The sequence below is a fragment of the Bos grunniens genome, chromosome 16 (assembly GCF_055505025.1).
Source record: "Bos grunniens cultivar Pamir isolate PY7600 chromosome 16, Bosgru_T2T1.0, whole genome shotgun sequence".
NCBI lineage: Eukaryota > Metazoa > Chordata > Mammalia > Artiodactyla > Bovidae > Bos > Bos grunniens.
The window spans coordinates 80,508,986-80,528,455 of NC_141180.1; the positions used below are offsets into that span (position 1 = coordinate 80,508,986).

The 19,470-nt window shown below is 48.7% G+C and overlaps 1 protein-coding gene and 1 long non-coding RNA gene across 11 annotated transcripts in view; one reads left to right on the forward strand and one right to left on the reverse strand.

Annotated features, from left to right (window-relative positions):
- Nucleotides 1-15,989, forward strand: part of PIK3C2B (phosphatidylinositol-4-phosphate 3-kinase catalytic subunit type 2 beta) — a 77,800-nt gene extending 61,811 nt beyond the window's left edge. For 7 of the 10 annotated variants that reach the window (XM_086345674.1, XM_086345678.1, XM_086345672.1 and 4 more), the window contains 10 exons: nucleotides 2,454-2,623; nucleotides 3,085-3,241; nucleotides 3,541-3,650; nucleotides 4,551-4,752; nucleotides 5,171-5,295; nucleotides 6,332-6,449; nucleotides 7,705-7,786; nucleotides 11,507-11,613; nucleotides 13,130-13,258; nucleotides 14,040-15,989. In XM_086345674.1, the coding sequence (XP_086201800.1) occupies nucleotides 2,454-2,623; nucleotides 3,085-3,241; nucleotides 3,541-3,650; nucleotides 4,551-4,752; nucleotides 5,171-5,295; nucleotides 6,332-6,449; nucleotides 7,705-7,786; nucleotides 11,507-11,613; nucleotides 13,130-13,258; nucleotides 14,040-14,228 (1,389 nt within the window). In that variant the 3' untranslated portion in view covers nucleotides 14,229-15,989. The remainder of the gene's footprint in view (nucleotides 1-2,453; nucleotides 2,624-3,084; nucleotides 3,242-3,540; nucleotides 3,651-4,550; nucleotides 4,753-5,170; nucleotides 5,296-6,331; nucleotides 6,450-7,704; nucleotides 7,787-11,506; nucleotides 11,614-13,129; nucleotides 13,259-14,039) is intronic. The other 3 variants (XR_015143792.1, XR_015143793.1, XM_086345681.1) reach the window with 2 other exon arrangements.
- LOC147357132 (uncharacterized) lies at nucleotides 545-6,334 on the reverse strand. The gene is made up of 2 exons (XR_015143803.1): nucleotides 6,041-6,334; nucleotides 545-1,747 (listed from the first exon to the last, which is right to left on the reverse strand). It is a non-coding gene; the product is annotated as an uncharacterized LOC147357132 (long non-coding RNA).
- Nucleotides 15,990-19,470: the final 3,481 nt, after the last annotated feature.

Sequence of the window (19,470 nt, forward strand, 5' to 3'; positions counted from 1 at the left end):
CGCCGACCCCTGTGGTCTCCTCCACTGTGCCTCCCCGTCCACGACACTGCTGCAAAGCCTTCTGTAACCCAGCCTCGCCGACCCCTGTGGTCTCCTCCACTGCGCCTCCCCGTCCACGACACTGCTGCAAAGCCTTCTGTAACCCAGCCCTGCCGACCCCTGTGGTCTCCTCCTCTGCGCCTCCTGGTCTTACGGTCACTTATCTTGTAGCTTAGGCAGCCACTTCCATTTCCTGGATTCCTTTAGACGGTTGTGTTCCCTTTGCCAGGAAAGCCCTTTCTCCCTTTCCCCATCCCTCCAAACCCACCTCCTCTATGTTGTGAATGTTAAGGTCCTCTACCTTTGGAAAGAAGTAATATTGTTTCCACCCTCCCTCGACTCCATATACTATTTATACTAACATGTATTTTTCAGGTATTAGATAGCCACCATAGACAGGCACTGTACTTGGTGTTGGAATTGTGATTACTCCTTGCCAATGTAATAAAGAGTCATAATAAATGTTAATAGAAGTTTGTACAACAAGAATACACACAGAGAGAAATTAACTCAGCATCTCAGTGTTTATTATCAGTCTTTCAAAGGTCACTCCCAGCTCTCTAGCCTCCTACTAGGATGATGCTGGTGGTTTCTTATGGTGCCTTCCAGGAGGGAAGTGCTAGAGATGCTTGTCGCTTGGCCACCTACTCAGCAAACAGAGTACCCCCATCTTACACATGAAACCCCTTAAATCAGGAGTGCTTTCTTTATACTTTGAGACTTCCTGCCAGTAAGCAGCTGCTGCTGCTGAGTCACTTCAGTCATGTCCGACTCTGTGCGACCTCATAGACAGCAGCCCACCAGGATGTCCCGTCCCTGGGATTCTCCAGGCAAGAACACTGGAGTGGGTTGCCATTTCCTTCTCCAATGCATGAAAGTGAAAAGTGAAGTCGCTCAGTCATGTCCGACCCTCAGCGACCCCATGGACTGCAGCCTTCCAGGCTCCTCCACCCATGGGATTTTCCAGGCAAGAGTACTGGAGTGGGGTGCTATTGCCTTCTCCGAGTAAGCAGCTAACACCCTGTATAATCAGGTGAGGAGACTTTAGTCATTTACTCTGTGATATAGTATAGGCATATAGCTGCTTCGTAAGTCAAAACAAGTTACATTTCAGGTAGCAGAAATACCTGTGACAGGAAGACAGGTAGGTAGGGATGGTCAAGACTGAGAGTTGATGGGTTATTGAGCGGTTTCTTTTCAGTTACGTATTTCCCTATCATAGAAGTCATCTTTTTTTTTTTTCCAGAACGTACATTCTGTGAGTTCTTCACAAACTTTCTATTCTTAACTTCCTAGGGATTAGTCATCTGGTTTAATTTAACAAGTAGCTGGGAGATTTCTGTATTTTGAAATAGGCCTGTGGAGCAGCCAAGAGGCTGCTGGGAGATAGGATCCCTGGGCCCTGGGAAAGGGAGAGTACTGAACTCTGAGTGAGTGTTGGTGCCTGTAGGGGATCAGCGTCTGTGCGGGCTGGGAGGGTCTGGAAACTCAGGAAGGTCCCTGAAGCCTGGGTAGAAATTTGCAGAGGGAGGTGGCGAGGGCATGTCCTATAGCTGGGAAACTTTCTCTCATGCCCAGTTTCCTGCTTGGCTCTGAAAGCTGTGGCCTCTGCTCAGGAGTCTTTCTTGAGGTCTTAGGAATTCTCTGAACCTCCCAAAGAAGATTTGGAGGATGAAAAGTGTCCATTCACGATTTCCATACATTTTTACTGCAAAGACAGATAAGGGGGCAGATATTAACCAGATAAAATAAGGTAGATCCAACCCCTTACTCCTCCCCCTCCTGCTTTAAACTCAGAAATAGCTCTAACACATTTTACCAACTAAAGATGTCTGATTTTCAAGCGTAAAACACCCTCTAGAAGTGTTAAAACTCCCTCAGCTCTTCCTTGGAGTGAAGCGCATTTAAGTAGATTAGCATTTATTGGTTACCAAGAACACCGGAAATGGGAGCTCTATTAGGGATGAGGAGACGGACAGAAGAATTCTGAGCAGGATCAGGAGGGGACCTTTGAGTCTGCTGCCTCAGTGCTGTGCTTGAGTTAAGGTCACCACAACCAGGCGGGAAAGTTGTAAACATCAAGCCTGCCTGATTCTGGGCTGGTCAAGCCCGGGCTCCTGAATCAGTCCATTGTCCTTCCAACCAGTTTCCGTGTATTGCAGATACGGATATATTGCGGATAGTGGATATATGTGTGTATATATGTCCCGTCTCCTTTTTGCCCCATAAGATTCAGGACAAGCTTCCGTGTGCTTCAGTGTGTATGTCAGTGTGTGATGAAGGCTGAATAGGCAGATGTGAGAGCCCCTGGGCTCCTGGGAGAGGGTCAGGGCGGGCTCGGGTCAGCCTGGTTTTGCCCCTGGGGTCCCTGCACACCAGCTTTACATCCTGCCGTCTGCGTGCCATCCCCTCAGGCTGTAGAGAACTTCATCTACTCCTGTGCCGGCTGCTGTGTGGCCACCTACGTCCTGGGCATCTGTGACCGACACAACGACAACATCATGCTGAAGACGACTGGCCACATGTTCCACATAGATTTCGGCCGCTTCCTGGGCCATGCCCAGATGTTCGGCAACATCAAGCGGTAAGTAGCGCCCTGAAGCCAGCATGTGCATAGGCCCGGGAGGTCAGCGGAAATGGTTCAGAGCTGGAACACAAGCCCACGATGGGAGAAGTCCCTCACACTGCAGAGTGTGGCCCCTGGGTTGAGCGGCTCTGAGGAAGAGAGCACTGAGGCCTTGCAGAAGAAGGCAAGGACCAGCCCTCTGCCTGCCTGCTGAGGGCTGAGCAAAGGAAACAAGCCCAGACCACAGCCAAAAGAAACCAGATACCCGGGGGACATCACTAGCTCACAGGCAAGGGACCAGTGAACGATGTGTCTGGGGATCTTCTGAGGTTAAAGTGGGAAAAGAAACAGTGTTGGAGGAGCCCGTGGATCCAGTGTCACGCGGGTTTTGAGGGATGAGGGGACGCTCCCCCGACAGCCCACACGGTGAGCCCCCTCCTTCGTGCTGACCTTCTGCCTGTGTGTTCCCCTTGGCTCAGGGACCGTGCCCCCTTTGTCTTCACCTCGGACATGGCGTATGTCATCAACGGGGGTGACAAGCCTTCCAGCCGCTTCCATGATTTTGTTGACCTTTGCTGCCAAGCCTACAACCTCATTCGCAAGCACACCCACCTCTTCCTCAACCTTCTGGGCCTGGTGAGGAGCTCCATCCCTTTCTGAACCCCTCCTTCTTAATCATCTGACACCATTTTTAAGACTCCCCATCTTGCTTCTGGAGATCTGCTTCTCTGAGCCCGAGATAAAGGCAGGGCCCAGGCCACCTGGTGGTGTCTGCTGGTGTCTGACTTCCTGCTCCAGACCCCCCAGCTCCTGTGGCCTGCCAGCCGCTGCCCACTGCATCTCTCTACCACCCTCTGGAAGGGTTAGGGAGCGAAGCTGTAGAAAATGCTGAATTCCTGGTCGTTACAGACACCCTCTCCTCTTTGCTCTTCTAGATGTTGTCCTGTGGGATCCCTGAACTCTCAGACCTGGAAGACCTCAAGTACGTGTACGATGCCCTGAGGCCTCAGGACACGGAGGCCAACGCCACTACCTACTTCACCAGGTGAGACGCTGCATACGAAACAGTGCTGCCCGTTCTGGGTAGGTAATTTCCAGGCTGCTCGATGGGGAGGAGCTGGGCTAGGGAGACGGGAGAGGCTTTGCTCTGGTGGCAGAGCTTAGAGTTGACAGCACGGGTCAGTTGTCTGACTTGGGTAACTCGTTTTACTTCCCTCAGGCTCAGTCTCCCACCTGTACTTGGGTGCCAACCTTTACGTGGAGGTATTGCGATCCCCCGCTTGCATTCTCACCAGGTCGCGGGCAAGGACGTTGTCTGTGGGGCCGTGTACAGTAGGGGTTTTGTAATAGTTTTTAGCTCTCTATCAGGACCCTCCCCCTTGTCAGAACATGGAATTTCATGGTTCTATTTTCCCATATTGGATGTTTTTAGACACGTTATGCACGAAAGCAGGAAAGTGCCTATGTACTAATTAATGTCTACGGTTTTGTCCATTTTATTATGTACCCTTTTGGGAAGTTAGCGAGTTAAATTTTCTCTGGGGCTAATACAGTACCTTTCCTTCGGAACTAAAGTCTCTGTGTTGGGTTTTGTTTGGTGGGGATCCGCTGTACTGAAGCTGAAACTCAGTTTGACAACAGTATTTAGACTTTCACGTGGTGACCCCACGGTGGCGTCCCACAGTTCCTTCCTACTGTGGATTAACCGTCTTTGGCCCAGGTGGGCAGTGAGGGGAGATGAGACCCCCAAGATCCACAGGAGTAAACTGTATTCAGATCATTGTGTGCAGTCATGTCCTTATAAGGCTAGCACACAGGGGAAATGATCTGATCTGAGCTGCGTGTTAGCCTCAGGTGTTGGGTGATATTCCTTGAGATACAGCTCTGCCCAGGCAGTGGCGACTTGGGTCTGTGGTTGCAACCTTTTCTTCCCATCCTTCTGCAGGTTGATAGAGTCCAGCCTTGGCAGTGTAGCCACAAAGCTCAATTTTTTTATTCATAACCTGGCTCAGATGAAGTTTTTAGGCTCAGATGATCGGCTGACCCTCTCCTTTGCTCCACGAACACACACTCTCAAGAGCTCAGGCCGCATAAGCGATGTGTTTCTCTGTCGCCACGAGAAGGTCTTCCACCCCAACAAGGGCTATGTAAGTGTCTGCTCCAGTTTGACTCTCTCCTGCGCCCCGCCACCCAGCTTGTTGCGGTTCTGTTTCTTTCCTTCCACACTGTGGGTGCTGGAGCTGACTGAGCACCCTGCGCTGGGGGCAGTTGCAGGCCCTTTCCCCTCCCCTGCCCAAGTGGCCTGCCTACAGTCAAGGACCTGAGTTGGATGGCTGTTCCCTGTGAGCCAAGGGTCTTGTGAACTAAGGATTCTTGTGAATCTTTGCTTTCATTTTCCTGCATAGGTATATTATCTTCGTCTCCATTAGAGACATTTTTATCCTCTTCCTTCTGGAACGCATAACTCTTCCAACACACACACACACACACACACACCCTCTGTCCCCTCACGTGCCCTCTTCATTGGTTTGGCCGGGGGTGTTCACGAAGATTTGGGCTTTGCAGATTTACGTGGTAAAGGTGATGCGAGAGAATGCTCACGAGGCCGCTTACATCCAGCGGACATTTGAGGAGTTCCAGGAGTTCCACAATAAGCTGCGGCTGCTCTTCCCTTCTTCCCTCTTGCCCAGGTAAGTGCTCCGCCTGCTCTCTGCACTGCGGGGTAGCGGGGAGGGCAGCCAGGGGCTGGGCAGCACAGCCCTTGGGGGTCAAGACCTGCGTCCTCGGTTTTCTTAACTGGCCATGTGTGATGACAAGCGCTCCCCCTGCTGGCCATGCGCTTCTGAGGCTCTCCAGTGGTCTTCCTCCAGCCTCAAAAACAAGCCTGGGCGCACCTGCCAGGGCAGCTGCTGCTGCTGCTGCTAAGTTGCTTCAGTCGTGTTCGACTCTGTGCGACCCCGTAGATGGCGGCCCAACAGGCTCCCCCGTCCCTGGGATTCTCCAGGCCAGGACAGCAAACTGGGTCTAAAGGCAGGGGATTGTTGGCGTCTGAAGATGTTTTGAAGTGTCTAATCTTCTAAAGAGTAAAAGTGTTTTTGAAATATATAAAGAAAATGTGGTGTATATACAAAATGGAATATTACTATACTGCATGATTCCATTTATATGAAGTACCTAGAGTAGTCACATTCATAAAAACAGCAAGTAGAATGGGGGTTGCCAGGGGGAGGGAGCAAACGGGGAGCTGCTTAATAGGTACAGAGCTTCAGTTTCGCAAGAGGAAAAGACTGGAGAGGGATGGTGATCATGGTTACATCACAGTGTGAGTGTGCGTAACTCTGAACTGTACACTTACAAATGGGTAAGACAGTAAATTTTATGTTAGATGAGTTTTACAACAATTTTAAGGAGCAGATTTTCAAATAGAATTTGTACCATGATGAGGAAAACTGGAGGCTCCAGAGCTGCCTGAGCACTTCTGGGCAGCTGTAGTGCTCTGCTCAGCACTTTGGTTTTCTCTTCTGTGGTCCGTGGAATCGTCCAGTGGGAGATACTGCGCATGCGTCCTCGGCACAGACCTGGGGAGCCGGGGGAGGCATGGAGTAGGGGAGAGGTCCCTGGGGAGGGAGGCCAGGGAGAAATGCGGATCAGGTGGCTGAAAATGAAAGTGGAATGGGACTAAAGGCTATTGCTTCCTTTTTTCACCATCTTTTCACCGGCCGCCAGCTTCCCCAGTCGCTTCGTGATTGGCCGCTCGCGAGGAGAGGCAGGGGCCGAGCGGCGCCGGGAGGAGCTAAACGGATACATCTGGCACTTGGTCCACGCGGCCCCGGAGGTGGCCGAGGTGGGTGGCCCTCAGTCCCTGCCCGGCCTGGCGCCGCTGAGGGGTGGGGAGTGTGGACCGAGGCGCGCTTGCGTTTTCTGGGCCTGTCCGGGGATGGGGGAGGGCAGTGGGTCGTGGCACCAACCCCACTGAGCTGCACGCAGAAACGTGACACCCAGACACGCAGCCGGGCACACGGAGACACAGATCCGTGTCAGCTGCCATCACACAGTGCTTGTGCTAAGCAGGAGCCTGAGGAAATGGAAGGTTTCTGAACAAGCTGAGTATGTGCACCACCTGAATTTTTCTTTTAAACAAATGGTGTTATAATTTGGTTTTATAATGGTCATAAAGACAGAGAGTCATCAGGAGTCCCATGACCCTAAAAAACCGTCTAACCCCATTTCCATGTTTCCTTCCTATCTGGCCATATATAAATGTGACTTTTACAGTTTTATAGTGGTTTTTTATTTTTACTGAAGTGTTTATAGTTAGCGTAACTTTAAATATCTATGCCAAGTTAATACACTGACTTGCAATACCATCTCTTTAACCATTCACCTCTTGAAAGATATTTAGATCATGCCCCTCCCCACCTTTTCACTATTAATGCTAGAGTGGGTATTGTCACACATTTTAGCTTTTGTTTCCCTAATTGCTTAGGAAGCATTCTCAAAAGTAGAATTTATAGTCCTTGTCCAAGGCTGGCTTAAGCTAGGGATTGAGCCTGGGACCAGGCAGTGAGCGCTGTGAGTCCTAACCACTTGCCTGCCAGGGAATGCCAAGGACAGACTGCTTTTGAGTTGATGTGAATACTTTTATTTGCTTCCTTTTTTCCAAAACTTTTTTATATGGGAACTTTCAAACATACAGAAAAATAGAGAAACAGTATAATGAATACCTATATATTCATCACCTAAACAGGCGTTATTTTTTTTGCCATGTTTGCTTCATCTGTTTTTTCTGAAATATTTTAAAGTCAAAGGCATCATGACATTCTACCCCTAAATACTGTGCATCTCTAAAAATCGAGAACATAATTTTACATAACTGGACCGCTGTTACACCACCCAACTCTTAGCCCACATTTAGAATTTCCCTGTCGTCTCCGAAATTCTTTAAACAGTTGGTGTTTTTGAGCCATGACCCAAATAAGAACTGCACATTATGTTTGGTTATCACATTTTGTAAGTCTCTCTTAATGTTGACGAGTTCCTTTTCTTCCTTGTGCCATTGTCTTACTGAGGAGTGACCCTGTTTTCTGATTCTGTTCCAGTGTGATTTGGTGTACACCTTCTTCCACCCCCTGCCCAGGGATGAGAAGACGGCAGGCAGCAGCCTGGCTCCCAAGTCCTCAGGTATGGTGCTGTCGCTGTGACATTTCTGCCAGCTTCCCTCTTGTTGTTGTTCAGTCACTCAGTCGTGTCTGACTCTGTGACCCCATGGACTGCGTGCTTCTCTGTCCTGCACCATCTCCCAGAGTTTGCTCAAGCTCATGTCCGTTGAGTCGATGACACCATCCAACCATCATCCTCTGCCTTCCCCTTCTCCTCCTGCCTTCAGTCTTCCTCAGAATCAGGGTCTTTTTTAATGAGGCAGTCCTTTGCATCAGGTGGTCAAAGTACTGGAGCTGCCCTTCCCCTTCTCCTCCTGCCTGCAGTCTTCCTCAGAATCAGGGTCTTTTTTAATGAGGCAGTTCTTTGCATCAGGTGGTCAAAGTACTGGAGCTGCCCTTCCCCTTCTCCTCCTGCCCGCAGTCTTCCTCAGAACCAGGGTCTTTTTAATGAGTCGGTTCTTTGCATCAGGTGGTCAAAGTACTGGAGCTGCCCTTCCCCTTCTCCTCCTGCCTTCAGTCTTCCTCAGAACCAGGGTCTTTTTAATGAGTCGGTCCTTGGCATCAGGTGGTCAAAGTACTGGAGCTGCAGCACCAGTCCTTGTGTTACCAGATTCGCAAGCCTGTGTGCCCGGGGCACAGTGAGGCCCATCGGTACGCAACGTTAGAGTTTGGAACAGAGAAGGGTTTATTACAGATTCATACAAGGAGATGGGTGGCTCATGCCCTAAGAACCCCAATGTTACTCAGAGCTTTCAGCAAGGCCTTTTAAAAGCAAAAGGTGAAGGATGGATGTGGTTAGTTCTTGCAGACTTCTCAGTGTCAGAGTCTTGTTCTTGAAGTTAGGCCAGTGGTCAGGTAACAACGTTCCGGTGAATCTCTGCCGGACGAATGTTATTCTCTGTCCTGATAAGAAAGGGCAAAGTCCCAAGGCACAACTTTAACCCTCCAAGGTCCCAGCGCTGGCTAAGGGGAGGCATATCTCAGTTGGCAGCTCCTCAGGGCCAGGTTCCCATGTCTTGCCCAGCTGTCATCCTGAGGGAGCCTGGCATCCAACCCAGCTGGTCCTCAGTCTCCTCAGGTTGCCCAAATGGGGAGACCAGGTCCCCCGGACTGTGACCAGGCAGACGGCCACTGCTAGAGGGTCACAGAGACAGGGATAGGGGAGAGGGGCACCACTCCTCAGGGCCAGGGCCAGGGCTAGTGGAGGGCCTGAGTGAGGGCTGCCAGGAGTCATCCCCAGTCTATTCCCTGGGCCCCCCAGCTTACCACTGGCCTGAGGCTGGGTAAGCTGGAGGGCCTCCAGGAGAAGGCCTGGATCTGCCTCTTACCTCACTTCCACCTGATGACCACCATACCACCGACCCTTGACTCAGTCACTTCCTCAGTGCTCCCTCGATGACAGTTACCAGTGGGCGGGGCCCGCTGCAGCCATGGCCAGTAGCTGAGCAGGAAACGGACGTTGCTCGTTGACAGTGGCTGCTTGTGGGCAGGGTCTGCTGAGGTACCTGGGTCGCTGTTGAGCAGGACCTGTTGCCCAGTAACAGGTGCAGAGTGATGAGGACCAGCAGGGGCTGCCTGCTCAGGGCTGTGCTCACCCTGTTACTCCTCCAGTGAGTATTCAGAGCTGGTTTCCTTTAGGATGAACTGATTGACCTCCTCGCTGTCCAAGGGACTCCTCGAGAGCCTTCTCCAGCACCACAGTTCAAAAGCATCAATTCTTTGAAACTCAGTCTTCTTTATGCTCCAAATCTCACATCAGTCATGACTACTGGAAAAGCCATAGCTTTGGCTACATGGACCTTTGTTGGCAGAGTAACATCTCTGCTTTTTAATACGCTATCTAGATTAATCATAGATTTTCTTCCAAGGAGCAAGCATCTTTTAATTTTATGGCTGCAGTCACTGTCCACAGAGATTTTGGAGCCCAAGAAAATAAAGTCTGTCACTATTTCCAACTGTTTTCCCATTCTATTTGCCATGAAAGTGATGGGACCAGATGCCATGTTCATAGTTTTTTGAATGTTGAGTTTTAAGCCAGCCTTTTCACACTCCTCTTTCACCTTCATCAAGAGGCTCTTTAGTTCCTCTTTGCTGTCTGCCATAAGGGTGGTATTGACTGCATATCTGAAGTTATTGATATTTCTCCCAGCAGTCTTGATTCCAGCTTGAGCTTCATCTAGCCCGGCATTTCTCATGATGTACTCTGCATAAGTTAATAAGCAGGGTGACAGTATAGAGCCTTGACGTCGTACTCCTTTCCCAATTTTGAACCAGTCCATTGTTCCCTGTCTGGTTCTAACTGTTGCATCTTGACCTGCATATAAATTTCTCAGGAGACAGGTAAGGTGGTCTGATATTCCCATCTCTTTAAGAATTTTCCACAGTTTGTGGTGGTCCACACAGTTAAAGGCTTTAACATAGTCAATGAAGCAGATGTTTTTCTGGAATTCCCTTGCTTTTTCTATGATCTGTTGGATGTTGGCAATTTGATCTCTGGTTCCTCTGCCTTTTTTGAACCCAGCTTGTATATCTGGAAGTGAAATAAATGAAGTTGTGTGGTAATTTGAATATTCTTTGGCATTGTCCTTCTTTGGGATTGGAATGACAACCGACCATTTCCAGTCCTGTGGCCACTGCTGTTTTCCAAATTTGCTTGCATATTGAGTGCAGCACTTTAACAGCATCATCTTTTAGGATTTTAAATGGCTCAACTGTAATTCCATCACCTCCACCAACTTTGTTCATAGTAATGCTTCCTAAGGCCCACTTGACTTCTCATTCCAGAATGTCTGGCTGTAGGTGAGTGATCACACCAGGATGGTTATCTGGTTCATTGAGACCTTTTTGTACTGTTCTTCTGTGTATTCTTCCTCCCTCTTCTTAGTATCTTCTGCTTCTGTTAGGTCCATGCTGTTTCTGTCCTTTATTGTGCCCATCTTTACATGAAATATTCCCTTGGTATTTAATTTTCTTGAAGAGATCTCTAGTCTTTCCCATTCTGATTCTGTTGTTTTCTTCTATTTCTCTGCATTGTTTACTTAAGAAGGCTTTCTTATCTCTCCTTGCTATTCTTTGGAACTTTGCATGCAGTTGTATATATTTTTTCTTTTCTCCTTTGCCTTTCTCTTCTCTTCTTTTCTCAGCTATTTGTAAGACCTCCTTTGACAATCATTTTGCTTTTTGGATTTCTTTTTCTTGGGGATTGTTTTGATCACCACCTCCTATACAGTGTTCTTAGGGCACTCTATCAGATCTAGTCATTTGAATCTATTTGTTACTTCTACTGAATAATCATAAGGGATTTATTTGATTTAGGTCATACCTGAATGGCCTAGTGGTTTTCCCTTTGTTCAATTTAAGAACCAATTTAACTTCTCTGAACCTTCCAAAAGGTAATTTTTCCTGCCCCCATTTCTTCCCAGGTCTCTCTCCTTGACTCATCTCTGTTCCTTTGCTTACCGGCTAAAGAATCCGTGGGGTCCACAGCTCCTTGAGCAGATTTCTCGGGGACTGAATCTATTTACAGACTGAAATTCGATAGACTCACCCCAATCCAAGTCATGCTTGCAGACACCAACCTAAGTCATGCTCGCAGATGCCACGTGGCTGATCCCTGGTGGGATATCAGGAATCTGACATGGAGATAGGGCAGGGGGTCAGAAGAAAACAGAGACATCTACCTGGCACCCGATGGGGACAGGGCTGGCCCCCTGACCTTTCTCTCTGTCCTTTGTCCCTACAGAAGGCACATGGGCCCGGCCAGTCGGGAGGGTTGGAGGAGAGGTGAAACTGTCCATCTCCTACAAAAACAATAAACTCTTCATCATGGTGATGCACATTCGGGGCTTGGTAAGTGCATGCGCAGCCCGCATTTGCATCTTTATCTTCCTTCTGGTACTTTTCTGACTGATGAGACCTTTTTTGTACCCCCCTCTCATGAGAGTAATCACAAAAGTTACTAAATGAAGAGTAATCACAAAAGTTACTAAATGAATCCCCAATGGGCCTGCTCCCATGCTAGGCCTGTGGTATGACCAAGCAATGCTGGACACAGCTTCTTACTACCTGTGGCCTTTGGCAAGTAGCCCAGTTACTCTTAGTCTCATTAAAATGAGGATAAGGTTAGTGTCTGCCTCATAGGCTTGTTACAGGGGTTAAATGAGATAATGCATGTAGAGTACTTAACATAGTGCCTGGTATTATTATTATTATGGTGATTATTATAAGAGAGAGACCTGGGGGGCCTATTTCCTGGTTATAGAGGTAAGGCAGCCGTATGACATCCTTCAAGCATAATCAAGGGGGCGTATAATTCCTACGTTTTTGATATGTTTCTGAGAACCTTCTGAGTGGAAGGGGAAGGGAACTCATAGAATACCTACAGAGTGCTGGACTTTTGCAGGTTGGGGCACTGATGTGTGGCAGGAGGTCCATGAGCTCTGGAATCAGAGGTGACGGGGCTTCACTCTCACAGCATCACTCATTCATTTTAGTCAACAAATCTTCATCAGTCCCTTACTGCGTGCCAGGCACTGATACGTTAGCTCTGGACAGGAGGGCAAACAAAATAAAGTCTCTGCCTTCAGGGAGCTCACGATCTAGTAGGCAGAGGCAAACGGTTAAGTAAAATACATGGCAGGTTGGACAGTGGTGAGCACTTTGGTAAGAAAGAAAGCAGACGAGGAATACCGGGGTGGAAAGAGGGCGTCAGCAGCCAGGGAAACCCTCACTGATGAGGAGGTGAGGGAGGGGGCCGTGTGTGTCAGGCCCTGCAGCGGGGGCCAGTGTGACTGAAAGCACCGGAGCAGGGGGACAATAGTGGACGCTGAGGTCGGAGAGGGCCGACCGGAGCCGTGGTCCTGCGCTCAGGAGCATGGCTTTTCCTTGAGTGAGATGGGGGCCACTGGAGGGTTTGAGTAGAGGCATGCCAAGATCTAACTGACATTTTAAAAGGAGTGAGTCACTAATTGGCTGACCTTGAACTAGCAACTTAATCTCTCTGACTCATTTCTCTGCTTATCTCTCACTAGGGGTTTCCTGGGTCAAATGACAAAGTAGACAGACATTGGGTGAAGATATCTGGGGATATTGTGGTTCATTCAGAACAGACCAAGTTATGGTGTGCCCTGAGCATTCATATACAGAGTATAGAACTGGATATCATGGGTGATCTGATTGATGTTTTAGGATGACATCTAATGTTACCGTGGTAGGTGTTTCTGGCAGAATGCAGTAGGCTGGCTGGGAAACATAAATTATTGTGCATTGCAAGAAGCTGGGTGTCGGGGTAGAGAGGCTGGGTCAGGGAATGGCTACAGGAATGGTGATACAGAGGCAGATAGACGGTTTCTCATTCCCTTTGCAGCAACTGCTCCAGGATGGGAATGATCCCGACCCCTATGTCAAGATTTACCTCCTTCCTGACCCTCAGAAAACCACTAAGAAGAAAACCAAAGTGGCCCGGAAAACCTGCAACCCCACCTACAATGAGATGGTATGTGGAGAAGGTGATGGGTGGGGCTGGGGCTGATAAACAACTGTGCCTGTTTTTGTAAATAAAGCCGTACAGGGACAGGGCCATTCCTGTGCATTTAAGTCTTGCCTGTGGTGCTTTCATGGTGTACCAGTGGGGTGAGTATGTGTGACACAGACCAAACAGTATGGCCTACAGAGCCTAGTATATTCCGCATTTGGCCCTTTATGCTAAAAGTTTGCTGATACTTAGGGTAGGGATTCCACAGCTGGGCGTGGTCTGTGGGGAGGAGGAGCCTGCTGGTCCTTTGCTGATAATGAACTGTGGCCCCGATGACGAGCCTTCTTTTGCTGGAACCCTGAGCTGAGAACAGGGTTCTTCGAAGGTCCCCTTGGGTACTGTATGCCTTCTGTATTCCCTCGGACTTTGCTTGGGGAGGTAAAGTGGTCTTACGCTCAGCCAGATCAAACCACCACAAACTATCATTCTTTTTTAACCAGAACATTTTTTCTTTTGTTAGGTTCACTTGTTCCCCCCAGTATTTATTGGTTATTTGGCTGTGCCAGTTCTTAGTTGTGGCACACAGGGTTTTCGATCTTCACTGAGGCATGTGAGGTCTTTAGCTGTGGCAGTGGAATCTAGTTCCCTGACCAGGGGCCGAACCCAGGCCCCCTGCACTGGGCGCCTGGAATCTTAGCCGCTGGTCCACCAGGCAAGTCCCTGAACCACCACAGACGAGCATCTCCCCCTTCCGTGTTCCCTCTCTCACTGCTTCCCTCTCTTCCCAATTTGGCGTCTGCAGCTGGTGTATGATGGAATCCCCAAGGGCGACCTGCAGCAGCGGGAGCTGCAGCTGAGTGTGCTGAGTGAGCAAGGGTTCTGGGAGAACGTGCTCCTCGGGGAAGTGCACATCCGCCTGCGAGAGCTGGACCTGGCCCAGGAGAAGACTGGCTGGTTTGCACTGGGATCTCGAAGTCCTGAGACCTTATGAACACAGCGGAGCCCCGGCCCGGGACCCCAGGCTCACGGCAGAGCTGGGGAGAGGACTCGTCCCTTCTTGGGGAGGGGCATGGCCCTCGGTGGGCTCCCTGCCGTCCTGGCCTCCAGGGTGGGAGGTGAGGAGAGTAGAGATGCTCTCTGCTGGCCCCTCCTCTGCAGACTGCTTTTGAGTTGGTTGTGATGAGCAGCCCTGTGGAGGCTGTGAGGTTGCAGCAAAGTTTTAAGTTTACCTTGTGTCAAGGGAGCAATGCCTGGATTGAGGTGTGTGAGGTGCGCTGTAGAAGTAGCGTTTAGCGGGAGGGTGGGTGGGTATCTTTATTTTTATTTTTAAAAAATGAAATAGTAATGTTGTCCTAACTGGACAGGAAGCCTTGTGAGAAGGGACTTACATGTGCCCCAGAAGGCAAAAGAGGAAGACTGTTTGGACTTTTTTGACTAAGGTTCTTATTGGACTTTCCCTAGGTTTTTGTTTGTTGTTTTGTGTTTCTATCTATAGGAATTATTTGGGGAGGGGCCCAGTGGGCCCTCGGGGAGCACCCTCCCTCCCTGAGGGAGGTCGGGAGGGGCAGGGAGGGCTGGGTGTGCTTGACTGAGGCCTGCATGCTGGGCCTGTCTGATTTTGCCTCCAAAGGAGAGCAATGTGATGCCTGTGTGTGTGCGGAAGGGCCTTCCGGTCGGGGTTCTGCAGAGGACCTGTGTTCAGGGACCTGGGCTCGTCTGGGGGGAGTTTTTCCTCTGGTCTTGCCCTACTCTGCTAGGACATGCCTTGAACACCATCTTCGGCCCCTCCGTCAGCCTTTCTGGGGACCGTGTTGTCCCTGTGAATACGCTGGGGTGGTCCCCCGTGGGCCTTTCCCTGCAGCCCCCTCTGGCGGGATGGACTGTTGCCCGGTGTGACCGTGGGCGCCGTGGCCCTGGGGCGGGGCCGCCTGCTGGCTGGCCTCGGGGGCTTTCCTCATCGCCTGCCACTCCTTTCTTGTCACTGCTTCTCTCCCAAACTCCATTTCTGTCATTTTTTTTTATAAGAATTTCTTCCATTCTGTGGGGCCATAAACCTATTATTCTGGAGCCAAAGGGATGCCCTAACTGAAGAAAAGGGGTGCGGGTGGGGGATCCCATCAAAACTGGTTTTTTTCCTGTGATTTTCTTTGGTTGCGCGGAGGCTGGATTGAGCTGAGCTGGGAGGGAGGGACTGGGTCTCTGATTTCTTATTACTCTTCATTCCCTACCAAATGGATTTGAAATTCACTCGTGCGCTTTACTCCAAAGGGTTGTCTTCCTTGAAAAAAGAAAGAGCAACTTTGAATTTGATATTAACTTTTTAAATTGGTGGCTGTGTCCAGTGATTTGGGAATGGAGTTAAATGGGGATACTCTTTGGATTGTCCTCCCCAGCTCCAACAAGGATCAGAAATTTCCCCTTTTGTTAACTCATTCCATAACTGGAGAAAGAAGCTCCATTGATTAAAGCCACAGAGCAGCAAGGAAGTTATAAACTTTTAAAGTAAAAATGCCAAGAATATAGCTGGCTGTTGTGAGCAGGAGTTGGGAGAGTGGGGAACAGAGGTGGAACTTCTCCAGGTGAATGGACCAGAGATGTGTTACTGGCTTTTTGCCTGTAGCTCATGTTACATTGACCCTCGATGCCCCTGATTTAAGAGATCTGTGTACTGTACCCACTTCCCAGATGTCCTTGTATCTCCTACTTTCTCTGGAATTGTATTTTCTAATAAATGATGTTTAGAAAAACAAAACTGTCATTTTCAAAATTGGTTCATGTTTAGATTAAAACATCTGACATATGAGATGAAGATGATAATGTTAGTCATGGTTCCATAAACGATAACTTTTATATGCATGTGTCAGCTGAATCTTTCCTTACAACAACTTGATCAGGTGAGTAGTATTATCTCCCAGTTTACAGACAAGAGTAATTAAGTAATTTGCCTAAGGACATAGTCGGCCTTGGCTCTAGAATTTGAACCCAGGTTTGACTCCAAACCTGTGCTACTTTTTCTAGGCAGTGTTTAATACAATCCTTTAAGTTGGTAAGCACTTGATAGTTTTGGATTGTATTAATATACATGTCATTTTTCATTACAGCTGTGCTGGAAAGTAGGCATGGCTCATTTGTTAACTGTCAGCAAACATTTACTGTGCTCACCAGTCACTGCTACCTGGGGGCGTGCCTCCACCTCGAAGAATACAGTCCTTGGAGCTGTGCACTGGGCCCTCTCTACCAGGAAGCAAAGATTACAAAGATAAATGAAGATGGTTCTCTGCATTTAAGAAGTTTCCTGCCTAGTGATAGTTAACCAAGCCTGTTTCATACGAGAGGAAACAACCTTTGAGATGCCACACAATGATTATGTTGTTAGAGCCGAGCCGTCGCCCAGAATTGAACCCACATGAAAGCTGGAGGTCATGTGACCCCTGTTGCAAGCAGTTTACTCAGAAGTTTTCAAAAGTCTCCAGTGTGGAGTCATATTTCATGCTGGGAAATTTTGTGGGGCTTCCAAGGGACCTTTAGTAGTAACAGTAGTAAGTGATAACCTACCTTCTGTGTTTCTAAGTGGCTTTGAGATGTCACTGCAGTTCTAGGCAAGTCCCAATGGACTTTTTAAAAGTTAGAACTCGAATCTGGCAAGAGTCTTAGTTAAGGAAATTTCTTGGCCAAATGGGGTAGAAATCTGAACCACCCAGAGGGAGTGGGAATGAGGACTGGGGAGTGTAGGGGGAGGGGTGCCCAGGGAAAAGAGAAACAGAAGCCCCGGAGGTGGTAAAAATGATGTAACTGGACTTGTTAGGGTTTGGGAGGTAAAGGTTAGATTAGACTTGAAAGTTCAAAAGTGAGGCAGCATTTTTTAAGTTGGGAGGTAATTCTGGTGTCTGGGACTTGTCTGATACGTCTGTTCACAACACTGATGGCCCTTCTCTGGGTCAAGTGGGTACAAGCACGATGACTACTAAGATAACAAGGATGTGGATCCTGTCCTCAAGGAACTCAGAGTCCAGCTAGGGAGGCAGACCGAAACGCGGTTAGAGTGCTGTGTCCCAGACAAGGTGCAAAAGGGGAGGGGTTGGGCAGACAGAATGGGCGTCACAGGGAGATATTTGAATTGACTCTTAAAGTCCATCAGAGCTCTGGATTTCATTCCCAGTGTGATGGAGATGCCATTACAAGGTTTTGAGAAAGGGATTACAGTACAGCACTGTACGTAGTCAAAGATCATTCTTTTGCTGTTTCAAGCAGGAATGGAAGCAGTAGTCTAGGAGGGGAGTGACATTACGACGGGGATGGGGCAAAGTAGTTCAATTCTGGATATATTTTGAAGGTAGAACCGATAGGGGGCTTCCCTGGTGGCTCAGCAGTAAAGAATCTGCCTGCTGATACAGGAGATGTGGGTTTGGGTCGAGAAGATCCCCTGGAGAAGGGCTTGGCAACCCACTCCAGTATTCTTGTCTGGAGAATCCCATGGACAGAGGAGCCTGGCAGGTTACAGTCCATAGGGTCATGAAGACTCAGACATGACTGAAGCGACTTAGCACCTAAGTTTAGGGGCCTGGCAACTGGGTGAAAAGGACTGTAGGGGGATTATGGGATGGGGAAGATGGGCTTGGCAGATCTCAAGAGTTTTATTTTGATCATGGTAAGTCTGAGATGTCCGCACATCCAAGTGGAGAAGTAGGATGATGGAATCTGAAGTCTCAGGGAAGGGTCAGTCTGGAGTTGAGAAGTGGAAGTTGGCATTTAGTGCTGTGGAACTGGATGAGATCACTTAGATTAGAGAGGCTTAAAAACAAACAAAGCAACAGGTGACTGAGCTCTGATGCAGCCAACATTTAGAGGAAGAGGAAGAGTCCCTGGAATTGTAGGGACACTGCGGTATTGATGTCATGTGAGTCTGAAGAAACGGGCTACTGCAACGAGGGACACAGACTGGGTGGCTTAAACAGCAGAAACTGATCTCAGTTCTGGAGGGCAGAAGTCCAAGCTCAAGGTATAGGATTGGTTCGTCCTGAGAGCTGAGAAAGATAATCTGTTCTGCGCCTTTTGCTAGCATCCGGTGGTTTGCTGGCGATCTTTTGCATTCCTCGGCTTGTAGGTACCTCACCCGAGTCTCTGCTTTCATTTTCACATGGCGTTCTCCCTGTGTGCGTGCGTGCGTGTCTGTATCCAGACTTCCCCATTATACAAGGACATAGTCATGTTGGATTTGGCCACACCCTCATGACCTCATCTTAACGTACAAGGATGATATTTCTAAATAAGGTCACATTCGTAGGTCCTGGGGGATTAAGACTTCAGCATCTTTTAGAGGTGCACACATCAACCCACGAGTAAGAGAACTGGATTTGGCAAAATGTTCTTGGTGATCTTGATAAACTCTGGGTTGTTTTTTGCTGCACTGGCTCTTTGTGGTGGCCAGTGCACTTCTCTCGTTGTGGTGCATGGGCTCGTAGTTGAGATGTGTATGGGCTTAGTTGCCCCACGGTATATGGGATCTTAATTCCCCACCCAGGAATGGAACCTGTGTCCCCTGCACTGGAAGGAAGATTCGTAACCACTGGATCACCAGGAATGTCCCAATAAGAGCTGTTTTAATGAGTGTTTGGGATGAAACCCACATTGGAGTAGCCTGAAGACAGAATACGTGCAGAGAAAGTGGAGGCTGTGAGAGTAGACAACTCTTGAGAAATTTTTGCTGCAGTGGTGTAGAAACTTGGAGATGCAAGTATCTAAGGAGAAGTTATTTGTTGTTTAACATAGGTGATATTAGCCCATGTTAATGTGAGTGTTCAACTAGTTTAAGAAAAAAAATTACATGTTATAGGAAAGAGGAGATAAAGGAGGCCAGATTCCTCAAATGGACATGAAGGGATAGGATCCAATAGGCTTCTTCGCTTATAATGGGATCAAAAGCAGAGTATGTGGGTCCTGATGCAGGTAGATTGGTGGATTCGGTGGTGAAAAAATGAAGTTGTTTATGTCCAGTTGTATCTGTCTTCTCAGTGAAGTAGGAGGTGTGTCCATAAGCTGAGAAGAACGTGTATGGGAATGCTGGAACTTTGAATAAACATTGTGAGACAGGCTGAGCGGAGGCGATGCAAAGCTGCTAAGGGACTATCTAAGGGGACTTCTCTGGCTGCGCAGTAGTTAAGACTCTGCACCACTGCAGCAGGGGTGGGTGCAATCCCTGGTTGGGAAACTAGAATCCTGCATGCCTTGGCCAA